General features: G+C 46.7%; 1 protein-coding gene across 2 annotated transcripts in view; it reads left to right on the forward strand.

Moving 5' to 3' along the window:
• The window catches only part of fmnl2a (formin-like 2a), a 76,082-nt gene that overhangs the window by 47,249 nt on the left and 12,979 nt on the right, over positions 1-15,854 (forward strand). For both annotated transcript variants that reach the window (XM_039006722.1, XM_039006723.1), the window contains exons 4-14: positions 641-717; positions 1,597-1,680; positions 2,516-2,665; positions 7,788-7,896; positions 8,220-8,296; positions 9,905-9,998; positions 12,495-12,569; positions 13,465-13,575; positions 13,903-14,052; positions 14,947-15,048; positions 15,349-15,667. In XM_039006722.1, the coding sequence (XP_038862650.1) occupies positions 641-717; positions 1,597-1,680; positions 2,516-2,665; positions 7,788-7,896; positions 8,220-8,296; positions 9,905-9,998; positions 12,495-12,569; positions 13,465-13,575; positions 13,903-14,052; positions 14,947-15,048; positions 15,349-15,667 (1,348 nt within the window). The remainder of the gene's footprint in view (positions 1-640; positions 718-1,596; positions 1,681-2,515; positions 2,666-7,787; positions 7,897-8,219; positions 8,297-9,904; positions 9,999-12,494; positions 12,570-13,464; positions 13,576-13,902; positions 14,053-14,946; positions 15,049-15,348; positions 15,668-15,854) is intronic.

A 15,854-nucleotide genomic window follows, 5' to 3' on the forward strand; every position in this document is an offset into this window, starting at 1 on the left:
CTGAAAGTGAAAGCAACGAGAGAGAGAGAGAGAGAGAGAGAGAGAGAGAGAGAGAGAGAGAGAGAGAACAACCTCCCTACAAACACTTGTGTCACGTTGCATATTCACATGCAGGGCAGGTCATACACTTCAGTCCACCCAGCGTTTGGTCCTGGACATGTAACCACGGGAACAGCACAACGGGACTAGAATGGATATACGCTGTGTGTGTGTTTGTGTAAAGGCCCTGACAGCTCAAACACAAGCCAGATCCAATTTAATGAGTCGATTATGGCCTCATCCCAAATAGCACATTATTCTCTATATACTCTAGTGCACTACATTTGACCAAAAGTACACTGTATAGGGAATAGAGTGCCATTTGGGATGCTGACGGTTATATCGCTCCGGAGGAAGGAACTGCTTCTACGCAAAGCAGACATTGGAATGACTACGGTAAAGTCAAGCATTCTATAAGCAGGACTGTCCATTATGTTAACTTTCATGTTTCCTGGCCCTCTGTTGAATGAGAAACGACCGATGATATGGTTGGTGAAATGCCCCAGAAATCACTCAAAGTTCAACCTGACATATTCTATCGGTCTACTGAATACAGAACGGAGTGATGAAATGTTCAAAATGTGTCTTTCTTTAACCCCAGAAATTCAGACGGAGGGTGCAGGAGTCCACGCAGGTCCTGAGAGAACTGGAAATTTCATTAAGGACCAATCACATAGGGTGAGTAATAATTAAGATTAAGTATGTGAATGTGAAGGTCAAGTGCCTGCGTCCCAAATTGGTACCCTATGGGCCCTGGTCAAAAATAGTGCACTAGAAAGGGAGTAGGGTGCCATTTGGGTCGCAACCCAGGTCAGCTGTGGTCGCAACCCAGGTCAGCTGTGGTCGCAACCCAGGTCAGCTGTGGTCGCAGGTGGTAATGAGGCCAGGGTGTGTGCTGGGAGCTGGAGGCAGGATGAGGCAGGATAAGGGATGATAAGGGTCAGCAGGAAGCAGCGGGGGTTGATGTGACTGGAGCAAGGTCACTGGTGACACGGCAACACTGACAGACAGACAGCACGCTCTGTGACCCTGCGAGGACAGGAAGGAACAGCATGTGTCCCAAATGGCACCCTATTCCCTACACAGTGCACTACTTTTGACCCGAGCCCCAGCCACAGACAGGAGACCAGCCAGCCAAAGTCCTACCTAGACACTACAACCCCAGGCAGACTCTGTTACATTACAACAGTCACACAATCTCAGCATCCCAACAACACAAGATCCCAACAACATCCCAACAACTCTCTCTCACTCTCACTCTCTCTCTCTCTCTCTCACTCTCTCTCTCTCTCTCTCTCTCTCTCTCTCTCTCTCTCTCTCTCCCTCTCTCTCTACATCTCTCTCTCTCTCTCTCTCTCTCTCTCTCTCTCTCTCTCTCTCTACCTACATCACTCTCTCTCTACATCTCTCTCTCTCTCTCTCTGTTGTGTAGGCCTATCACAATGGCAAATGAATCTCAGACCATTCACAACTCTGTGTGTTGCACGTGTACCACATGCAGTGCACTGTCTGCACCATTGTCTTTGAACTAAGACTGTGTGTCATTTCTCCTTCTAGGTGGGTGAGAGAGTTCTTAAACGAAGAAAACAAAGGCCTGGACGTACTGGTGGAGTATCTGTCTTTTGCGCAGTACGCTGTCACGTAAGTTCCCCCCGGCTCTTTCCCCTTTCTCGATGCCCTCGTATAGCGCAGGCCAGACAATGAGCAACATTTTTTTGCCTAATCAACGACGCATCTCCTCCTTCGTTCTCAGAAACACCGAGTCACTGGTCGTATGTGGCGACCGGCCCTGCTTCCGAGACTCTGTCTACGTCCCAACTGGCACCCTATTCCCTATATAGTGGGCCCTGGTCAAAAGCAGTGCACGACATAGGGAATAGGGTGCCATTTGCCATGCATACGTTCACTCTGTGTGGCATGTAGATTCTATTCATAGATGGCGTGATTACTCGGTCACGAGGTTTCCATTCAGAGCCAATGGCGTTTTTAGGGTGGCAGTTACGTTTTTATTTGCTTTCTGACCCTACGTTATTGGTCTGTCCAACGCGTTTCTAATGGTTACCCCATCAGTGAGTGTTTACCTTGATTACACAGGTCCTAGTTAGTCCCCTGCCTTTTTGTTAGAAAACAGCCACAGCTATAACAAACCAAAAAACGGGGGGAGGGGTGGGGGGATTTCTGCCCTCCTGAAATCTGAAGTAAGAGATGCCTCTATGTGACTTTTATACAGTTCTCATTTTCCTTCCAGACTCTTGATAATGTATGAAACAGATTAGGGCTGTGTCTTAAATGGCACCCTATCCACTATGCAGTGCACTACCTTTGCCCAGAAACCTATGGGCCCTGGTCAAACGTAGTGCACGATAAAGAGAATACGGCGCTATTTGGGACATTGCTGGACTGTGGTCAGAGAGTACAGAAATGTACTAGGTTCTCTGAGCCCCTTTGTCCTGCCCGGTGTGTCTCCCCTCTCCAGGTTTGATGGCGACAGCGTGGAGGACAACCCGGAGAAGTCGGTGGACAAGCCCTGGAGCAGATCCATAGAGGACCTCCATGGGGGGAGTAAGCTCCCGTCCCCCGTCAGCGGGAACAGCATCTCCCGCGCCGGGCGACACTCCACGCTACGGTAAGCAACACACACATCACCTCAACACCATACATTATACTATATACTACTGTAGGAGCACACTGCAATGATAACCAAGTCCTAGTTCTGTGTTTAAAACGTAATATGTCTGTTTAGTCTGGATTGTCATAGTTCCCAGGTTTGCTAATACGCTCACGTGTTTGCATGTGATGTCTGAGAAGGTCTTTTGTTGTGGTCATGAGGCCTTTAAGTCTTTAAATGGCTTAAGACACGTTTCGGTGTGGCACGGAACGGCAGGACAAAGGATAAGAGGGGGGCGGGTTGTTTTCCAGAGCTGTGTTCCAAGCGGCATCTTATTCCCAATATAGGGCACTACTTTTGATGGGTCACGTGTCAAAAGTAGGGCACTACATATAGGAAATAGGGTGCCATTTGGGAGAAGACCTTTTATTGGGTCGTCTGACTCATGATGTTATGGAATATGATATCTCTGACACGGGGGTTTTCGTGGCTACTGAACAAGCTGGAAGTACTCTCTTCTAGCACCATCTACGTCTTTTTGAATGATTTGGCAAACATGTAACATTGAACATTGAAATTCTCCCCGTTTCTTTTAAACCATGGTCATTTAATTTGGATTATAGGCGGCAAACATAGTTAATGCGTACTAGGACTCAAATCTCATCCAATTATGCATATTTCTGACTCTGTTAATCGCCGCGGTCGTTTCAATTACGTCCCGGTGTGTTAGTCCCGTTGACTTCACACGTAGATGGCTAATCCCTATTTTTCTGACTGTCAGTAACTCACAGGTCTTTTACGAGAGACGTTACACCGAGGGAACCCCAACATTATCCTAACTCTCATATGGTGGACGAACGAATCTGGACTCGCTAGGCTTCTTCTCTTAGTAAACATACAGGCCAGTTTGTGTCCCCCAAAATGGCACCCGATTCTCTATAGACTGTCGCCTTTGACCAGGTGTTCCAAAGTAGTACACTTTATAGTATATGTGGGTGCTAGCGCCTATGTACAAGGGCCTGTGGGGTTAATGTTCGTACTTCTGTCAAGCAATTGTGTTATCAGATGAAAGATACTATAGGAGACTAAGGCTATATGTGTGTGTCCCAAATGACACTCTATTCCCTATATAGTGCACTACTTTTGACCAGTGGCAACCTGTTCCCTATATAGTGCACTGGTTTTGAAATGTAGTACAATGTAGGGAATAGGGTGCCATTCGGGACCCATACGGTGCCTTCAGAAAGTATTCATACCCCTTGACTTATTCCACATTTCGTGTTACAGCCTGAATTCAAAATTGATTAAATATTTACAAAAATCTCACCCATCTACACACAATACCCCATAATGACAAAGTGAAAACATGGTTTTAGACATTTTTGCAAATGTATTGAAAATGAAATATAGAAATATCTAATTTACATAAGTATTCACACCCCTGAGTCAATACATGTTAGAATTTCTTTCTGGCTATGTCTCTAAAAGCTTTGCACTCCTGGATTGTACAATATTTGCACATTGTTCTTTAAAAGATTCTTCAAGCTCTGTCAAGTTGGTTGTTGATCATTGTTTGACAGCCATTTTCAAGTCTTGCCATAGATTTTCAAACTTAGCTCTATTCTGTTTCTTTGTATCCTAAAAAACTCCCTAGTCCGTGCCGATGACAAGCATACCCATAACATGATGCAGCCACCACCATGCTTGAACATATGAAGAGTGGTACTAGGTGGATGTGTTGTGTTGGATTTTTGATTCTGTACAGGCTTCCTTGTTTTAACTCTGTCGTTTAGGTGAGTATTGTGGAGTAACTACAATGTTGTTGATCCATCCTCAGTTTTCTCCTATTCAATTCTGTAATTGTTTTAAAGTCATCATTGGCCTCAAGGTGAAATCCCTGAGGTTTCCTTCCTATTTGGCAACTGAGTTAGGAAGGAGGCCTGTATCTTTGTAGTGACTGGGTGTATTGATACACCATCCAAAGTGTAATTAATAATGCTCAAAGGGATATTCAATGTCTGCTTTTTTTTCTACCAATAGGTGCCCTTCTTTGCGAGGCATTGGAAGACCTCCCTGGTCTTTGTGGTTGAATCTGTGTTTGAAATTCACTGCTCGACTGAGGGACCGACTGTATGTGTGGATTACAGAAATTAGGCAGTCGTTCAAAGATCATGTTAAAAACTATTTTTGCACACAGTGAGTCCATGCAAATTATTATGTGACTTGTTAAGCACCTTTTTACTCTTGAACTTATTTAGGCTTGCCATAACAAAGGTGTTGAGTAAGTAATACACTCAAAACATTTCAGCTTTTCATTTGTTATTCATTTGTACAAATGTCGAAAAACATAATTCCACAGTTACGTTATGGGGTATTGTGTGTAGATCAGTGACACAAAATCTTAATGTGATCCATTTTAAATTCAGTCTGTAAACACAACAAAATGTGGAACAAGTGGAGGGGCGTGAGTACTTTCTGAAGGCACTGGATGTGAATGGCAGCTGTATGAACTTAGTAAGGTGACACTGAGAGCTGATGTTGACTGGTGTTCTGTACCGGCCTTCCTCCTCTAGTCTCCTGCTCTGTGCTCCAGTCTTCAGCAGCAGCAGGCAGGTCTACACAGCACACATTGTGGCTCACGGTGCTATCTGATAGCTCTAGCTCGCCTCAGCTCTAGCTCGCCCCACCCCTCTAGCCTTACCTCAACACCTCCTCCCCCCCTCCCCTGTCTTCACTACCTGCCACGCACGAGCACACGCGGGAAGGCAGGCGCCAACGCACACACACACTCCTACCTGCTTCCATTGCTAAGCTGTGGTCCAGTGTGTGGAGGCGTTGAAGGGGAGATGCGACTACCTCTGTTGTGAACTTACTGTAGAAATTTCTGTTCCCGTTTAGAGCAAATGGCTTTTTATACCGGCATTGTCCCTGGCCCCCTCTGATTATTGCTTTTGTATGTCTCCTTGAGCAGGCTATATGCGGCGGGTAGTTGTGCAAGTAGTAGCTGGCTACAACCAAACCCTTCTGATGTATAAACTAATACAATGTTATCTGTACTGTTATTCCTTAGTTACCTCCTGACACAGGCTGACAAGTCAAGGTAATTAACATTAGCGTCATCAGTATGTATTCCTATTTCCAACGTACAGAACCTTTGCCTTGTCACAGTTGTATCCCTCCCAAGTCAATCATTGTGTGTCACTTTTCTGATGTCATGTTGAATTACACGTCTTTTTCTTAAAAACTCACGGCAAAACTCGAAGGACACCAAGCTCTTTGAAATGCCCAAAGTATTCGCAAGGACGATGGTACGTCTTCTGGTTCGCACAGGGTTACCTAGAAATATTTAGGCTGGCCTAGTTTGTAGTTGTGTTTGTCAACGTGTTGTTGTGATTTCGATTATAGGCACGTCCCAAATGGCACCCTATTCCCTATGCGGTGCACTACTTCTGACCAGAGCCCAATGTAAAGTATTGCACTATATCGGAATTAAGGTGCCATTTGTGACTCAGCCTTAGACTATGCTGTTTATTAGCTTTAGTGTTGAAGTAACGTCCATGAAAACATAGTTTGGAAGGCCTTTGAGGATCTTTTATGGGTTCTAAGTCGGTGCACCACAAGGCCTGTCAACGCAAGTCCACCGTGCCTACATTGAATCAGGGTGATCGACTGTCTCTTTTTACTCATAGTCCTGTCACCATACGTCGTTCCGTCTGTGTGGTTACGAAGCATAGGACGCATCCCAAATGGCACCCTGGTCCCTATGTAGTGCACTACTTTTGACCAGAGCCCTACAGTCCGCTATTTGGGACGTGTCCATACCGAAGTCTCTTTCTCTCAAATATGTGTCGTTCAACCAATCGTTTCCGCTGCCTGGTAGCAGGCAGGCTGAGTGCTGGAGGTATTTTTCTGAAATGATATTTTTCTGTAAAATCGCAGTTCTTTTGGAACACCGCCGCCCGTCGCTGGCTGGGTGTGAGGCGATGTTCCAATTCTGTCACCGGTCTCGTGAAGCAGGAAACTTGTTTTGCACTACGTAGGCGCCACATGCACCTAAATAGAACAAAGAGCACACATAAACACACACACATACACACACACACACACACACACACACACACACACACACACAAAGACAAACAAAGTCACTCGCACACACACTCCACACAATGTTTTGCTATTTTACCTTTACTACACGCACACGTCATAACTGCTTGCTTGCTGCTGAATAGCTCTCATTCATGGAGCCAGTGAGAAGCGTCAGACCATGAAGACTACAGCCAGTAGGTTGGATCTGTCCTTATCTACCCTCATCATAAATCCTTATCAAATTTTAGTCACACACACACACACACACACACACACACACACACACACACACACACACACACACACACACACACACACACACACACACACAGAAGACAGATTCAGAGCTTCAAGGCGTCAGTGCTGACATGAATCAGTGTGTGTGTGTATGCATGGGTAGGCTGAAGGCACCTTTTCCCAGAACCATGGCTGGTGGATAAAGTCTTATGACATGCAGGGCTGGAAATAATCAGTCTTATGTCCCTGGCTGGACTGAGCTGAGCTGTACTGGACTGTGTTCTGTGGCAGACACACACACACACACACACACACACACACACACACACACACACACACACACACACACACACACACACACACACACACACACACACACACACACCAGCGATGTGCTACTCAAGCGCTCTCCTTTCATTGAGATGAAAGGGGTCAGGAGAAAGGCCCTCTTTCGCTAACGTTTTGTCTCCACAAAGCCGGCCTGATCACCTCCATGCATGCAAATGACTTGGCTCCATTGTACTAGTTGTAAGTGATATTTTTGTGCAGGATAGTTAAATTAAGACAATCACACGGTCTCCCCTCTGGCCTCTGAGTAAGGGAGTGGATTACACAGCTCTTTGTGTGTCCATGTAGCGTGCCATGGAGTTTAATGTCTACTTTGAAAACGACGGGGTGCAAGAATGGTATGTGGGCTGCTACAGTTCACCGATGGCATCTGTTTTCTTGTTTACCAAGCCATGTGTCTCTTTGGTGGTATGGATTCGGAGACACCTTCTGCTGTGAAAACGCTCCTGTGTCCCATATGTTTCAGTTGCAACGCGTTGCCGAGCCGGAGAACTCTGAAGAACTCCCGGCTGGTCTGTAAGAAGGACGACGTTCACGTCTGCATCATGTGCCTGCGAGCCATCATGAACTACCAGGTGAGAGTCTCTCCGGTCCCCGGGCAAACCCAACACATAGTATGCGTCCCAAATAGCACCCTATTCCCTAGCGCCGGTCAAAAGTAGTGCCCTATGTAGGGAACAGGGTGCCATGTGGGACGTAAATGGAGGGTTGAAGCACACACACCGTCATCCATCATCGGCCAAATTCAATTTGTCGTCTACCATGTTTTCCGCAACACATTATTTCTCAAGTTTCTCTTTGTTATGTAAAAGGAGTCACTCCCTGTTTATTAAAAGAGATCTCTCTCTTTTTCTCTCCCTCCATCCCTCTCTTGCTCCATCTATTTTTGACGACCCAGTATGGCTTCAACATGGTGATGTCCCACCCGCACGCTGTGAATGAAATTGCGCTAAGTCTGAACAATAAGAATCCCAGGTGAGATGGAAGCGTTGTGTCTGGTGTTAAACAGCTCCTCTACTTCTTAGTGATACGGGTCCAATATTCATAAAGTGTATCAAGGTATTAGTGCTGATCTAGGATCAGGTCCCCCTCGGTCTATATTATCACATTCATGATGATCTAAAATGCAAAACGGATTGTAGATCAGCACTCCTGACTCCTACTCTGTGACGCTTCATGAATACAGGCCCTTCCCTCCCCTTATTGCTGCACCTGCTCTTTCAGCGTCCACATTGTGTGCGAAGCCAGCATCCAGCACTAACTCATTCCTCCAGCCAGCCAGCCAGACAGCCAGCTCAGGGCACCGCTGGCACACTGCTAAACACTGGCAGCTGCACAGAGCAACAGGCGACAGGAGGCGCCTTTTTACTCAGGCCCCTGGGTGTTGTTTATTGAAGTGTGTGTAGCGCGCGTGTCTTTGTGTCCTCTTGCATTGCGCGCCCACTTGTGTGAACGCCAACCCTGTGTGAGTGTATGCGTGTGTGTTTGTGCTGGGTTGAAAGGGGGTTTGCGAGCTGTCTCGAATCATCTGTCAAATAACACCTCTACCGTAGTCTGTGACCCAGGCAGAGAATTCCTCTAGAATTACAGTGGAATTTAAAAAAAGGACAGAATAGAAAATAATATAATATTTTGACTTTTAATGAATTAGCTGATGGTACTTCACTTCATCACCCGTAGGGATTATGGCTGAGGGATTCACTCTGTAATATACGTTTCATTTAATCCTCTGGATTATATCAACGGACCTGCTTATCATATGTTACATGTTCAGATATTAGATAGACATTTTAGATCCAGTCATGTGATCTGATAAAAACACACGATGTAACCTCGGATGAACCTTGGTAGTGCGTACGGCCCAGAACATCACGGGGGCAAAGCTTCCTGCCATCCCGGACCTATATACTAAGTGGTGTCAGAGGCAGGCCCAAAGTCATAGACTGTTCTCTCTGCTACCGCACAGTAAGTGGTACCGCAGTGCCAAGTCCAGGTCCAAAATGCTCCTTAACATCTTCTACCTCAAGCCATAAAACAGCTGAACAATTAAGCAAATGGCCACCCGGACTATTTGCAGTGACCCCCCCCCCCCCCTGCTGCTACTCGCTGTTTATTATCCCCTACCTACATGAACAAATTACCTTGACTAACCTGTACCCCCCGCATATTGACTCGGTACCGGTACCGCCTGTATGTAGCCTCATAATTTTTTTGTATTATTATTATATCTTTTTTTACTATAGTTTATTTTGTAAGAAAATATTTAACTCTATTTTATTAAAACTGCATTGTTGGTTAGGGGCTTGTAAGTAAGCATTTCACAGTAAGATATACACCGGTTGTATTCGGCGCATGTGACAAATACAATTTGATTTGATTTGACGGCACCCTATTCCCTTCATAGTGCACTACTATTGACCAGGGTCCATGGCGCTCTGGTCCAATGTAGTGCACTAGAAAGGGTACAGGGTGCAATTTGGGATGCCACCGTTATGTAACCTTGTGGTAGAAATGATGGGTCGGTGTTGGCAGTGGCGCCGCGCTATGTTGACCGTTCCTTCTCTTCTTCTTCTCCGTTCCCAGAACCAAAGCTCTGGTGTTGGAGCTGCTGGCCGCCGTGTGTCTCGTGAGGGGAGGACACGAAATCATTCTCTCTGCGTTCGACAACTTCAAGGAGGTGCGGTATGGGGGACGCGCGGAGTAAGAAGATAGTGCTGTGCTATTGTGTCTTAAGCAGTGGAATTTCACATAGTTGACGTCGTGAGTCGTGTGGTCGGAGGACGTTATCGAGGGACGCAGCGCAGCGTCGGCTGTATCAAAGCCTTTAGACATGTTGCTCCGCATCTCTCAGCCAGAAAAGGCTGAGGTCACTGACCTCTCAGGCCCACAGAGAAAACAGTCCTGTGTTTTGTTAGTGATTTTACAGGCCCTTCAAAGATGTATTTTAACAAATGTGAGTACAAATGTGAGTAATATTTAGTACAGCCTGATCAGGGGGCTGTATGTATCTCAGAGTAAGAGTGCTGACCCAGGATCAGGTCGCCCTGTCCATGTAATCTTCAGTTCATTATGATCTAAAATGGAGAGCTGATGCTAGATCAGTGCTCATACCCTGTGTTGTATGCAGTTGAATGTGTAGAGTATTTGATCTCCTCTAGAAAGGAGGGGAGTAAGGTGGAGTCTGGGGTGGCCTGGCATCTCTACAGCAGTCCCAGTTTCTAGGCCGGCTCGGGGAACTTGGGCCGACTGCAGTTAATGCAATATTTACACCCAGAATGAAATATTGAGCATTACTCTCTATTGCATTTCACTGTTATTAGAGGTGGAATAGCAACTTCTATTGCTCAGAGCTGCTCCCCCATAAGCAGAAGGTAGAGACATAGCCATGTGTGCCACTGCATCTATTAAAGTCAATGGATAGCGATTGACCCTTTGCAATAGATGTGGTTAGAGGGGCCAATGTCGACAAAACAAAGGAGCTGATCGTGGACTTTAGGAAACAGCAGAGGGAGCACGCCCCTATCCACATGACTGGACCGCAGTGGAACGCTTCAAGTTCCTCGGTGTACACATCACACGATCTGAAATGGTCCACCCACACATACAGTGTGGTGAAGAAGGCGCAACAGCGCCTCTTCAACCTCAGGAGGCTGAAGAAATTTGGCTTGGCACCTAAAACCCTCACAATTGAGAGCATCCTGTCGGGCTGTATCACCGCCTGGTACGGCAACTGCACCGCCCGCAACCGCAGTGCTCTCCAGAGGGTGGTGCGGTCTGCCCGAAGAAACACCAGGGGCAAACTACCTGCCCTCCAGGACACCTACAGCACTCAATGTCACAGGAAGGCCAAAAAGATAATCAAGGATAACAACCATCCGAGCCACTGCCTGTTCACCTCGCTATCATCCAGAAGGCGAGGTCAGTGCAGGTGCATCAAAGCTGGGACCGAGAGACTGAAAAACAGCTTCTACCTCAAGGCCATCAGACTGTTAAATAGCCATCACTAAGCTGCTTCTACCCGGTTACGTAACCCTGCACCTTAGAGGCTGCTGCCCCATATACATAGACTTGAAGTCACTGGTTACTTTAATAATGGAACACTAGTCACTTTAATAATTTTTGCTTTACTCATCTCATATGTATATACTGTATTCTATTCTACTGTATTTAGTCTATGCCACTCCGACATTGCTCATCCTAATATTTATATATTCCTTAATTCCATTAATTTATTTTTAGGTTGTGTGTATTGTTGTGAATTGTTAGATATTACTGCACTGTTGGAGCTAGAAACACAAGCATTTCACTACACCCGCAATAACATCTGCTAAACATGTGACAAATAAAAATTGTATTTGATTTAGATTATCTTATTGGTCACATTGGACAATCGTTATTGGTTGGCAGTGTCATATAAATTGTAATATTAAAACGGTGCTTTCTTTTTCAGCTTTTTGTGTTTTATGCAAAGAACTGATCCAATCCGAGTGTTATGTTGGCTTGCTTACGTTGAAATCGAGCTCTCCCTCTTTGAGGAGGCTTGTTGTGAGGGGGTTCTTGACTCCCCGCTCCGTGGGCTAGAAGGGGTTGTTTGAGTGGTGGGCAGGGTGCAGTCTGGGGCACAGAGCATTGTGTATGAAGGCTGTGCTTATGCACTCCAATCCCCTCTCTTCCCTCTCTCCTCCTCATCTCCTTGACTCTTTATCTCTCCACTGTGTGTCTCCCCTTCCCTGCCTCTGAGCACTGTCTGAACTATAGAGCTGCATCCCTCTCCCTCTCTCTCTCTCTCTCTCCGCTCTCTCTTCTCCTCTCATCCTCTCTCTTTCTCTCTCCCTCTCACCCCTCTCTCTCTTCTCTCCTCCCCCTCCCTCTCTCTCAGAGATGTAGATATGGTAATCACAGTGGGAGAAAATAGGTCATGTGTGTTTAAAAAGCCCTTTTAGCAGGGAGGGAGCCAGAGTGATGGGAGGGAGTGAGGAGACAGTACATTGGTAGGTTTTGCATAAGGCAGAGAATATGACAGAAACATTTCATTTCTCAACCTGAGGTAATACAGTATGCTGCGTTGCAAAGAATAAGGCTTGCTTCCCAAATGGCCTCCTATTTCCTATGTAGTGTACAACTTTTGACCAGGGCCCATAACAAAATGAATGATTGATTGTTTTTCTTGCAGGTGTGTGCTGAGACACAGCGGTTCGAGAGGCTGATGGAACACTTCAAGGACATGGACAACAACATTGACTTTATGGTACACAACTTTTCCACTGGACTAGCTATCGATTGCTAGGCTACATCATATCCTGAAATCACAGACCCTGTCGCTTGCCGTTTAATTCATTCTATCATTAGCCAACCACACGCAAGGAATCCTCGCCAACTCAGTTTGTTTTGTCGCAGATTTCCTACTAATATGTTTGAATAGAAATAGATGAGGCAGCATGCTGTGTGGTGTGTGTCAACAAAATACATGCTTTTTCTCAATGTGCCACTCTGCCTCTGCTCCGAGGCTCCCCATTGGTCCGTGTGTGCTGTGTGTGCATGAGAGTCCAACCAGTCACAAGTCAACTCTGAGCCAGTTGGTAGCGGGCCAGTCATTTGACACAAGCACGAAAGCAAACAGATTTGTCAGACGGGGCCTGGCGTCTCTCACACAGTCGACTCTGAGCTTCTTAAGGAAGTCCATTAAGACAGTATTAGCAAGGAGAATGCACTGACACGGTGACACTCCACTGTGCACATTAGACTGGGGAGTCCGTGTCCCAAGTGGGACCCTAATTCCCTGGTCAAAAGTAGGGCACTACGTAGGGATTCGGCTGCCATTTGGGGACACGGCCTGACGTGACTCCCCTTTATCTGCCCATTTAACGAGATGGATGCAGCCAGATCATTTCCATACACACGCTTATTTACAGGCCCTGGAGTCTGTGGGTGAGTCCCAAACAGCACCCTATTCTCTTTAAAGAGCACTACTTTTCCCCGGGGCCAATAGGGCTCCGGTCAACAGTAGTGCACTATATAGGGAGTAGTGTACCATTTGAGACGTACGCTACATGTGTCCCCTGTAAATGCATTGGATGTTTTTGGTTTCGCTTGGTGTGAAATTCACTCTGTATGCTTTTCTTAATGTTTGCCGGTGCCTGTAGGTGGCGTGTATGCAGTTCATCAACATCGTGGTCCACTCGGTAGAGGACATGAACTTCCGGGTACACCTGCAGTACGACTTCACCAAGCTCTGTCTGGACACCTACCTGGATGTAAGTACTCTGCGTATATAGCCAAGTTATCGGCACTCATTGTGTATTTATTCCTCGTTATTATTTTTCTACTATTTCGTAGAGTAAGCATTTCGTAAGTAAGTAAGTATTTCTCTGTCAGTCCACACCTGTCGTTTTTCGAAGCACGTGACAAATACAGTTTGATTTGAGATAGACGTACAGTAGATTTAAAGACCGCAAATATATGAAGAAGCTGTTCAACTTTTTTTGGGTGTTACCCCCAATGGAGAATATGGTAACAACATGGACCAACGTGTCATAGGCGTTTCACTGACTCTTCCTCTCGCCTCTCGTCTGTCTGTGTAGAAGCTGAAGCACACGGAGAGTGACAAGCTGTCAGTGCAGATCCAGGCCTACCTGGACAACGTGTTTGACGTGGGCGCCCTGCTGGAGGACGCCGAGACCAAGAACGCTGCGCTGGAGCGCGTGGAGGAGCTAGAGGAGAACATGTCACATGTGAGAGGACACGATAACCACGCGCAGACTTCCTGTCTCCATCCCTTAACTGCTCGTGACGCTCTGTACTTACTCTTGCCACCCCACACTTTGCACTTTTTACTAACTCACTCCACCCGTCCCTACTTTCAGAATCCTCAATTACTCTTTCACCACTTCAGTCCCATCTTTTCGCCCTATAAGAATCCAGTCTGCCCTCTTCTAGTGACTGTGACTTTATTTAGTCTGTTTTGACGTACTGACTACTATTTGATGCCGTACAGACGTCAGCGTGCTGCGCTGTACAGCAGTGTCGGGGAGGGATCTGACAACATGTACAGTGTGCCTTTCCATCACATGCCTCTCTCTCTCAAAGGCCCTTTAGATTAGTCTCATGCTTTCAGTTAGCAGTCGTCAACACACACACACACACACACAGAGAGACACACACACTGCCCAATGGTCTCTGGGCCTCCTAGCCTAACTCTAGAAAAGTCCACATTTTTGTTCAGATCAGGATGTCCACAAACTCCAGAGGAAGAGCATTTGACATGGCTAATGTTTTGATGGCTAATGTTTCCTTAGAGTCTCGCAACACATGGCTGATGTCAAATGATGCATGATTTGCACACACACATACACCTTCTATGTAATACACCCCTGTGTAATATGACCTGCATAAATGTGTGTTAAGGACTACAAACACTTTATTGGGTTGTGACTAGTGATGGGCACCAATATCGATCATTCGATATGATATTGTTGAGCAAGCCATATCGTGATATCGGTGTATCCGTCCTATTAGTCTACACTGTTATGTACAAAAGTGTACATGACTGTTCCTGCATGCACAAAACCCTCTCACAGTTCTCTGTGTGTCCATGCCACGGTGAACCTTGACCTTTGCTCTCCCAGATGACGGAGAAGCTGCAGGACACGGAGAACGAGGCCATGTCCAAGATCGTGGAGCTGGAGAAACAGCTGATGACACGCAACAAGGAGCTCGACTCAATCCGGGTGAGACTCATTCCCCTACAACTCACCGTGCCCTAAATCAACGGGGGGAGAGAAGTGAATAACGCTATTAGACAGACACAGGTCGATCATTTTCAAGGCCTGTTTGTATCAAGTTTGTAAGGAGTGCTGATCTAGGATCAGGTCCTCCCCGTCCGTGCGATCTTATTTATTGTGATCTAAAAGGCTAAACTGATCCTATACTGTAAGTCAGCGCTCCTACTCTGAGATGTTTTCATAGTAAACGGCCTCCTGATCTGCGTACATACATTGACATCTCCGTTCACCGTCCCTATCACCCAGGAGGTGTACAAGGACGCCAACTCGCAGGTGCACACGCTGCGGCGGATGGTGAAGGAGAAGGACGAGGCCATCCAGAGGCAGTGCAACCTGGAGAAGAAGATCCACGAGCTGGAGAAGCAGGGCACCATGACGATCCAGAAGAAGGGCGTCGGGGACCTCTCCAACCTGCCCTCGCCGCCCGCCCCCGGGGGCCCGCTGGTGGCTGGCGTGCCAGGGGTCTATAACGGGGGAACGGTCAGCCCGATGGGGTCGAATGGGGTCCCGGGGATGCCCGTGCCGCCCCCTCCTCCTCCTCCCCCACCGCTTGTGCCTGGGATCGGTAGGTGGAGTTCTAGACCAATCCCGTCTTAGTTTACTGTTTAGTCCCAGGCGGTAGCTAAACAGTCTAGATTGCTAGTTGCTAGTTTCACAACACGCCCTTTCATTTTTTGCTGTTCCAGCTCTGGCATTTGAGTTGTGACAAACAGACACAGAGGCAGAGCTGGGGAAAGATAGCCGAGGGAGGG

The sequence above is a fragment of the Salvelinus namaycush genome, chromosome 13 (assembly GCF_016432855.1).
Source record: "Salvelinus namaycush isolate Seneca chromosome 13, SaNama_1.0, whole genome shotgun sequence".
NCBI classification, from domain to species: Eukaryota; Metazoa; Chordata; class Actinopteri; order Salmoniformes; family Salmonidae; genus Salvelinus; species Salvelinus namaycush.